The sequence below is a fragment of the Camelina sativa genome, chromosome 17 (assembly GCF_000633955.1).
Source record: "Camelina sativa cultivar DH55 chromosome 17, Cs, whole genome shotgun sequence".
In the NCBI taxonomy this organism is placed as follows: Eukaryota; Viridiplantae; Streptophyta; class Magnoliopsida; order Brassicales; family Brassicaceae; genus Camelina; species Camelina sativa.
Window position 1 is genome coordinate 10588190 of NC_025701.1, and position 9144 is coordinate 10597333.

At 35.8% G+C, this 9144-nt stretch overlaps 2 protein-coding genes across 2 annotated transcripts; both read right to left on the reverse strand.

The window, feature by feature from the left end:
- On the reverse strand, positions 1606-4293 carry LOC104756582 (14-3-3-like protein GF14 epsilon). The gene is made up of 7 exons (XM_010479189.2): positions 4086-4293; positions 3235-3541; positions 2872-2959; positions 2655-2764; positions 2420-2568; positions 2042-2079; positions 1606-1932 (listed from the first exon to the last, which is right to left on the reverse strand). The coding sequence occupies exons 1-7, from the start codon at positions 4150-4152 to the stop codon at positions 1927-1929; spliced, it is 765 nt and encodes a 254-aa protein (XP_010477491.1). The 5' UTR covers positions 4153-4293; the 3' UTR covers positions 1606-1926.
- LOC104756583 (methyl-CpG-binding domain-containing protein 8) lies at positions 4659-6812 on the reverse strand. The gene is made up of 2 exons (XM_010479190.2): positions 5669-6812; positions 4659-5315 (listed from the first exon to the last, which is right to left on the reverse strand). Exons 1-2 carry the CDS (start codon positions 6697-6699, stop codon positions 4844-4846), a joined length of 1503 nt encoding a protein of 500 aa, XP_010477492.1. The 5' UTR covers positions 6700-6812; the 3' UTR covers positions 4659-4843.

The following is a 9144-nucleotide window of genomic DNA, read 5'->3' on the forward strand; positions in this document are numbered from 1 at the left end:
GGATGTGTTTTTTTTTTTTTAATTAAGTGAGAACTTTTTGGATTAGGTTTGCATACAAATTTTTATCCTTTTTATCGGTGAGTGTTGTAGTAGGTGAATGTCATTATCCTTGAATCAGTTTTTCTAATTTGGTTGAACTTTCTTATGTGGTGTTATATGTAATTTTAACCAAACATCTTTTTACAAACTGAAATGTTTTCGACCTAAATGTTTTTAACGTTTACACAAAAACATTTGAGGAGCACAAATGTAAAACATGGTCAATGTTTCTTTTTTCTTTTTTTCTTTAGCTAAAATACAAGCATTTGACGTTTTAGTACTTTGACGATGTTCAAAAATATCTTACGAGCAACACAAATTTACTCCATATCTTACGTTAACTTGTTTTGCTGCTGGAACCTTACTTAATGAGTGGATTTGGTTAGAAAAAGCCCAAAAAAATAACGGCCCAATCCATTAAAAAAACGTCAGTGAAAATTAGGGTTTTGGAGGAGCTGAGCTAAAACCCTTTTAGTTTTTATATATAAACACGATCCTCTCGTGAGCTAAGCAGCAACCTTCATATCTTACGTAACGCTAACTTGTTTTTTCATTTTATTTTCTTTTATATAATTTAACTTTTTAAGTTATGGATTCGTAAAAGCACAACAAAATTTGCCTCTACTTTCGGCTGCAAGAGATGAGATCGATTCTTGTTTGGCTTTGTTCTGGAGGCATATATTGATTCACCAATAGCAGAGGGATCCTCATTCTTTCTTGCAGAGATTATATTTTTCATTCTCTGCTCTTTTATCCCCTCTCTTTGGTACACGTAATACGTTTTCAAAACAATAGTTTCATGCTACGTATAATCATAATCAGCATTTGTTGTTACTGATTTGATGAAAATGTCAAATCGATTGGCACAACTTTTGACTTGTCGATCTTATTTATAAAAAAAATAATCAAGTGTCCAATGGGAATACTTTGAGCTCAAATTTGAAGTTATCTTTGTTGCGTGATTTTTGTTCTTCAAAATAATTCATTCCACAAGTGTCCATCCAATGGGAAATACATTGAGGTCAACTGGGATTAAATAAAGGTCGGTGGAAAAGTTGATTATTTAGACATAAACATAGATATGGTGGACCAAAAAAAAAGTAGTAATGTTGTCTGTGAATAGATATGTTTGGTCGATTTAGCGGAATACAAATTAAGATGTATGGACTCTGGTGGGAACGATTAGTTTTCAACTAATAGTCTAATAACATAATGAAAACAAAGATTTCTATAACGTGAAAATCGTTTGTGAAAATCGTTGTAAGCCGTGGTAAAACAGTTCATACGACATTATTCCCAATACGAGTGCCATACTTAAAAGATCCTTCCTGACTCTTTTGTGTGATAGGTTGAGAGAACCAATCGAGGATTTCAATCTATTCTGCCTTTGTTCTAGCCATTTTAGACTTTAGCAGAGAGATAGAGACTAACCCTACAGGCTGGCTATACAGGTTTGGTTCAGATTTTTTGTCACCTCATCTCCACAAATGTGTCCGGAGGAGAAAGTAGATTGCAGCGTAAAATTTAGACTTCCATGACATTTACAAGAGCTGGGAACTCATAAGATTAGTCAATTTTTGTTTTTAATGTTGAAACGATGATACTCCTAAATATTCTGATAAACAAAAACCCAAATGATGCCTGGTGGTGGCTCAATTCAAACAACAAAGAAGCAAACTAAAGCGTAAAACAGACTCCAACCATCATAAGAAGGTTGACGATACGCAGTGATGTGCTGTGGAAAGTTCGAGATCTTGTTGAAACATCATCAAGAAAGACATAAAATTAAAATTACACATTCTTTTCTGAGTAGCAGCGCTTACTATCTCCAGTTCAAGATTCAAGATGCAGCAAGAGACGCTTCTCTTCTCACAAAGGATTCACGATTTAGTTCTGCAAAATGATTCAGTGCTTCCATTAGTAGTGTCTAATTTTCAATCAAATGAATGATGAAAAATCGTTTTAATGCAGCTTAAATATCAACGAAACTGGCTTTTCATACCTCATCTTGAGGCTCATCAGCACCTTTGGTTCGCTCATCTAAGAGAACAAAATAAAAAAAGTTGAGTGTAAGCTGCAGATTCAAAGTTTTTCAAACACAAAAAAAAAAAGCTTTGGAAGAGTAACAAGTATGCTTAAGCTTTCTGCTACAAACTCCTACAAAATAGCTAGAATCCAACGACTATGCACATAGGAATAAATGTATAAAGGACACTGAAATGAGAATCCAGATTAATGGTTTCGAGTTCCCAGAACATTTCCACTCAAAGTTGAGGCTCTTAACAGTTCAAGAACGAACAAGATTTAAAAGGCTTATTTGATTCTTAGGAAACTATTAATCATCAGAGGCAGATAGGGGAATAAAATAAAATAAGATTACCTCCTTCCTCGTTGAGGTCTGAAGTCCACAAGGTGAGATTGTCTCTAAGTAGCTGCATAATAAGAGTGCTGTCCTTGTACGATTCCTCGTTGAGGCTGTCGAGTTCAGCAATTGCATCATCGAATGCTTGCTTAGCCAATTGGCATGCGCTGTACAACACATAGTTTCAGACCGTTAGAAAGTGGCCATTGATTCAATTGCATGTTCTATCCAGAAATAAGCGAACGGAACAAACCTTTCAGGAGAGTTTAAGATCTCATAGTAGAAAACGGAAAAGTTCAATGCCAAGCCAAGTCTAACTGGATGTGTGGGTGCCAAACCAGTCTCTGCAGCAGCAACAGCAGCCTATATAAGCCAGTACGAATAAGGAGGTCTCTTGTTAGGTTTTTCTCGCTCACCACATATAAGAGGAAAGGTATAGAAGAGAAAAGAAAGAAACAAGATGAGTGGACCTTATATGCTTCAAGAGACTGATCTGCAGCTTCCTTGCGTTCAGCACCAGAACTGAACTCTGCCAAATAACGGTAATAATCTCCTTTCCTACATACATAGAAAGAACATGAACGTAAAGCCAAAACAGTGAAACAAATATGGGAAAAAAAGTTCATGAATTTCAGAACCATGGATCAATTTCATTTCAGGAAGAAACATATAACTTCAGTTAAGAGGATATGATAAACCTCAATATCTCATTCTTAATGACATGGATGGTCAAAATCCAAATCAACTATAAAAATTTGCTTCAGGTCATACCACATTTGGGATATAAAAAAAAAATTGGGCACAGAATAAAGAAGCACAGGATGATGACTCACATTTTGTAGAAAAAGACAGTAGACTCCACAGCGGTAGAAGATGGAATGAGGTGCTTATCGATGACGGATAAGATGTCATTACAAACTTTGGCAAGCTCATCTTCAACTCTCTTGCGATAAGTCTTAAGCCTCTTGACATTTTCCTCATTACCCTTAGACTCTTCCTTCTGCTCAATGGAAGATAGTATTCTCCATGAAGCTCTCCTTGCACCAATCACATTCTTGTACCCAACAGATACAAGGTTCCTCTCCTCGACTGTTAGCTCCACATCAAGCTGAGCAACTTTCTTCATCGCCTCAACCATTTCTGCAACAACAGTTTACAAAGGCATTGAGTACTGAAGAAAACCAATCTCTGATTTTAGGTTCCAAGTTTGCAATACACAAACAATATAGCTGGTTTGCAATTCTAGATTACTACACAGAATCAGATCTAGCTAAAAAATGTGGAAACTTTTTTCCATTCTTCAGCATCAAAGTAATTACTGAAAGATATAGAAAAAAGGTACAGACCGCAAGTGAAAAACATAGATCTATATCATTTTCATACTAGCCATCTTTGTGTAACAATGGACTCATACTAAGAGATTCTTCGAGAAACTAAAAATCATATCAACATAAGATCAAGACTGATCAGATCATCAAAGCAACACCAAAACAAGAAAATTTACTTTAAAGGGCTCATCTAAATCTAGATCACAGTCACACCCACCAGAAGAAACACACAAATCCATAAAGCAGATTTACAGAAATGTAAAACCAAATCATGATTTCGATCGGAGTAACAAAAAAAAAAGATCGGATTTTTCAGAAACATTTTCCCAAAACAGAGAGATCCAAAAAAAAAGTACCATCGTATCTTTCGGTTTGCTCAGAGAGCTTGGCCAAGTAAACTTGCTTTTCCCTCTCATTCTCCATGGCTTTTTCCTTCTTCTTCTCTCTGTCTCTCTGAAGTCTGAATCAAATGGATGCTTTTGATTTTTGATTGATTTCGAGATTACTAAGTTAAGTAACCCTAGGATGCTCTCTCTTCCTCCTATAAATATTGGCCGTTGGATCTACTTTTTTCAGTCAACAAACTCAGAACCTAAAGTTTTAGAAATTACAAAAGAACCTCAAAGGTTTTGTTTTTCTACAGAAAGAACCTTAAATTAAACCGAATCAAAATTCGAAGAACACTTTGTGCTTATAAGTCAATAAACGTAAAAGGCCAACTACGCTTACGTGACAATCGGAGAAAGACATGTCCTCTTTGTCCGACTCCTATTATTTTAAGGGTTTGTTCGTTTTCTTTAATACAACACAAAACCCAAATCATACACATGTACATATTTTCATGTCAACGCAATTACAAAATCAGTCAGGTTTATCTGTTAATTAAACTATTAAGTACGGTGACGTAAAAAGACTTGCACACATTGATCTTCAAGAAAAAGTTTGGATTCTGCCATTTTGTTTTGTACATTTGACCTTTTCAAATTCTATATATATCCTGTAGTCTTAGCTAAAAGCCTAAAACATGCTTTAGTTTTTTGCATGAAACATAAAATCTGAACTCTAATAATGGGAAAACAATTTGTTCCAGATAAAACGAACTGGTCACACAAACTCAGTGGATTTGTGAGCTGATATACTGTTGATACTCCTTAGCTTTCGACATTGTTTCTTGATCTTTTGGGTTCGATAGAGCTGCCAAATTCTCCATGTTATCATTTATTTTCTCCATACCATCATCGCCGTCGTCTCCATTCAGAAGATCTGCATTCTTATTATCTTTCTCCACCAGACTGGTTTTCATTGTATCTGCTACATCGCCATTTTCTACACCTTTCGCTTCTTCAAACACATCACCACCAACGGTTCTTCCAATCTGGAGGTTCTGATTTGTTATAGAGCTTGGAACAGGCAAGTCAATGGTGTCAGAGTTACCTAGTAAAGATTCGTTAGCCATCACTGGTTGTTGTACCAGAGTTTTGTTGTCAGATTGCAAAGAATTGAGCCAGTTCTTGCTTCGGGATACAAGAAGAGATTGCAGATACATGGAGACTTCCTTGCAGGTTTCAAACTGTTGCCCATCAGGACTATAAAGTCAAAAAAGAAAAGAGAAATCTTTTATAACCATGAACAAAAAAAGTGATAACAGCAGCTAGAATCCTAGAACGACAAAGAATATACACACACACGATAGGCGATTCCATTAGCACCCCTCAAGAAGATAAAAAGCAAGCAAGAGGGGCAAATCAAAAGTCTAGCAGCAGAACTGAAACACTATTATATACCACCAAACTCGGTTTCTGTCCATCCAACGCTACAAAGTGAGTGTGAGTTACTATTCTATGCTATGTTCCAGGTCTATCTCATACTCCAACTACAAACAGACACATGATAAACAGAACAAATGAAAACAATTAAAGCAACAGTATTATTATTATACCTTATGTATCTGCGACAAGCCAGCAACAAATTGCTACCTTTCCTTTTGATATAGAGCATAAGTTTCCATCCTTTAGGCAAGTATCCCCCAAAATCACAAGCTCCCACAACTTTCTTCTTCTTCCCTATATTCACCCATTCACCATTCAATTGTTCCAAGAAACCTAAGATCTCTTCCTTTGTCTTCAACCCAACCGTGATCCTCCTCAGCTCTTCTTCATATGGATCCTCTAAAACATTAGCCAATGCTGAAAGATCAACCATTGTACCTTCTCTGTTCTCCAAGTTCACTAACTCCTCCTTATCCAATGCAGACACATCCACCATTGTTGTACCTTCTCTGTTCTCCAAGTTCAATGCTGGCTGATTGAAATCATCTCTATTCTTTGGAGGACGACCTCTCTTTCTCTTGGCTGGATTTGAATCCATGGAGATATCTACAAATGCTTCACCCGTTAAATCCAAAACCTCCGTCTCTTCGCTAGGGTTACGAATCCTCCGCGGCCGTCCTCGCTTCCTCTTGATTTCATTCCCGGAGGTTCCCTGAATCAGAACGTTCTGAACCGAATCAGGATTTGGTCTCTGATAAACATAGCTGTTATAATGGATCTGACCTTCGTTATCTTCGGGTTCTTCCTCTTCTTCGTCTTCTTCCTCTTTACTCTGAATCGAATCGACATTAAACAGAGATCTGAGTCGCGACGCGACTTGCGACTGTTCTTCACGGGAGGAATCGTCTCTTTGACGTTGCGGAGACGGAGGTTCCGGTGGTTGAGGGTGGCGCGCAAGGCGGAGACGGAGAAATGTCTGTTTCCGGCTACCGGCAGACTCGTTGAAGACGGAGCGATCGATCTTTGGTGTCAAATCGTCGTCTCCACCGGCGGAAGCAGCGAGAGACGCTGACGAGGACGGAGAGAGAGAAGAACAGTGAGAGAGAGCGCGAAGTTCAGACTGAGACAAGAGACGCGTATCGATTAACGGCAAAGATTCGGCTAATAAACGGTTACCAGCACCACCGTCTCCGTTGTCCATTGAGGTTGCCGCCGTGGAACACGTCAGACGCTAAACGGCGGAATCAAAAAGACGGTTTCGAAAATTCCGATAACTTCAGAGCCTTCTTCTTCCTTCTCTTTTGCTTTTTAATTCTCTCGCTCTTAGCTTTTCGGTTCGGTTTATATCTAATTTTCAGTTTAAACCGGTTATACCAAAACCGCTTTTAATTTTTACCAATACGAGAGATTACTGTCTCAAAAATGTTGTATGTTTGATCATTTAATCAAATTTAGAACCAAAACTCCTATACAATTTTTATTCGACTGTATAATTAACTACATTCCTATTATAAATGTTTGACACTAGAGAACTGATTTTCCAAGTTTATACTACATTGTAAACCATATCAAATTATCAAGTATGAACAATGCTATTGCATACAACAGGTCCGTCCATATGCAAGGACTTCGGTCTTGGCCTTGCGCGCCACCCTCAACCACCGGTGGTTGCATGCTCTGCTTAACAATTTCTCTCTAAGACCATCTCCAATGATTATTTTTATATTTTACTTCAAATATAGAGATTTTAAAAGTAGAGCAGAAGTTTATTCCAATAGTTGTTATATTTCTTACTCTAAAACAAATATTTTAAGTTTATTATATATTTTTTATTTATTTTTTAATTTCTAAGATAACCTTTTATTTTTAAAATCTACAAATTATGTTCACTTATTTTATTTTTAACAAAACTTCAATAAAATTAAAATATTATTAAAATTAAACATGTGGCACTAGTTATATATTTTATATTTATTGTTTCTTATATCATCATATTTTCCAAATTAAATATATGTTATTGTTGTATTTTGATTTTTAAATAAATTTAACAGATTTTTAATATAAAATTATATAAGTGTAAAATTTTGTTACATAATTTTGCTTAGGTATAAAAAAGTAAGATATGATAGTTGAGGAATTACTTTGTAAATAAAAAATTTATATTCTAAAAATAGCAAAATGAATAATGTTACTCTATTTTTAGAGTAGAAGATAAAATACTATTGGAGATGATTTTACTCCAAATATAGAGTTTGGAGTAAGATATAGAGTACCATTGGAGATGCTAACCACCAAAATCACTAGTAAAACTCTAATTAGTAATCATTAGTTATTTTTTTTTTTGTTTTTTGATGAGATTGTTAGGAAGTCTTATAGAAAAGTATCTTAATTTAACTTGAAAACATCTCTCACAACAAATCCTTAGTTATAAACCAAATCCTAAGATAGCGTTTTAGAATTGCTGACACAATAAAAACCACTCACAGGTACAACACATAAGACTCATAATAGCATAGTGAAGAGATCATCCGCTGATAATGTTGACTTTGATGATGTGAACCATATTAGTCTTGGTTATCCTCTTAACCTCGCATATCATTTTATCAGCCGTCTTCATACAGACTCATGTCGTAAGGGACTATGACTTAACATTTCCTGAACGTATAACAGTCGTGGACAAATTGGAAGCATTGATAATGAGATATCAAAAAGATTCAGGTGAATAGCTCCATCTTTGTTAAGGAATTTAGAAGTATTTAAATAAAATTTAGTTTTAATAATTGGATTTTTAAATTTATTAAAATCCATGAATCAATATATCAACATTATTTTGATGAAGAAATAGAGATTTACCCTACATTATTAATAGGCAAATAGATGATAACGATGGAGAAATCCAATATCCAAAAATCACTGTAATTTTTTAAATATTGACCTATTCAATTTCATTCTAACTAAGTCTAATCTGATTTTTGTTTCTTGATTTTGTAGATGTTATAATCAATGTTATCTGAAAGAGCAAACGTACCAAAACTCTAAAAGATTTGATGATTTTTAAACATGGTAAATTATTATTATTAAGAAAAATTAGTTAAATATTGGTCTTTTTTATTATTGGTTTTTTCCACCGGCCGCCGACTGGCCCCTGTTAGAAGGGAAAGAGAAGATTAGCAAAGCGGAAAAAGACAGAGAAGGGGAGAAGAAAACCTAAATTAATAAACTAATGATGTTCATATATTTTACCTTGTTTTTCCTTAGTTTATTTACATCTTTTGCATCTTTTGCTATCCATTTAGACCATTATTGTGTAGCTTTAGCACTAATCATGCATTAGAGTTTAGTTGCATTGCATTTGCATATTTTCATGCATAAACAGGTGATTTTGGAGCTTAAGGAGCATGGAAGCAATGGAGGAGAGATGTGAAGCAATCATGAGGAGAAAGCAAGGGAGTTAAGGCTGAAACAACAAGGTCCGGAGTCCAACTCGACCGCACACTCGACCAGACACTCGACCGTGTGCTGAGGAGGACTCGACCGAGTGGAGATTGCACGTGAGAAGCCAGCTCGACCCCTAGCTCGACCGAGCACAGGTCGAGTTGACCGAGCCGTTGACTGCTTTGACTTTTTCTATTTTTAGGGCTTCCAC

Bases quoted from the DNA above. Each gene is read 5' to 3' on its own strand.
- LOC104756582 (XM_010479189.2), bottom strand. From the start codon at position 4,152: ATGGAGAATGAGAGGGAAAAGCAAGTTTACTTGGCCAAGCTCTCTGAG. The intron at 2,569-2,654 runs GTTTGTTCCGTT...TGTGTTGTACAG, and splicing joins ATCTTAAACTCTCCTGAAAG to CGCATGCCAATTGGCTAAGC. The intron at 2,080-2,419 runs GTAATCTTATTT...TTGTTCTCTTAG, and splicing joins AGACCTCAACGAGGAAGGAG to ATGAGCGAACCAAAGGTGCT.
- LOC104756583 (XM_010479190.2), bottom strand. From the start codon at position 6,699: ATGGACAACGGAGACGGTGGTGCTGGTAACCGTTTATTAGCCGAATCT. The intron at 5,316-5,668 runs GTATAATAATAA...TTGACTTTATAG, and splicing joins GCTTGTCGCAGATACATAAG to TCCTGATGGGCAACAGTTTG.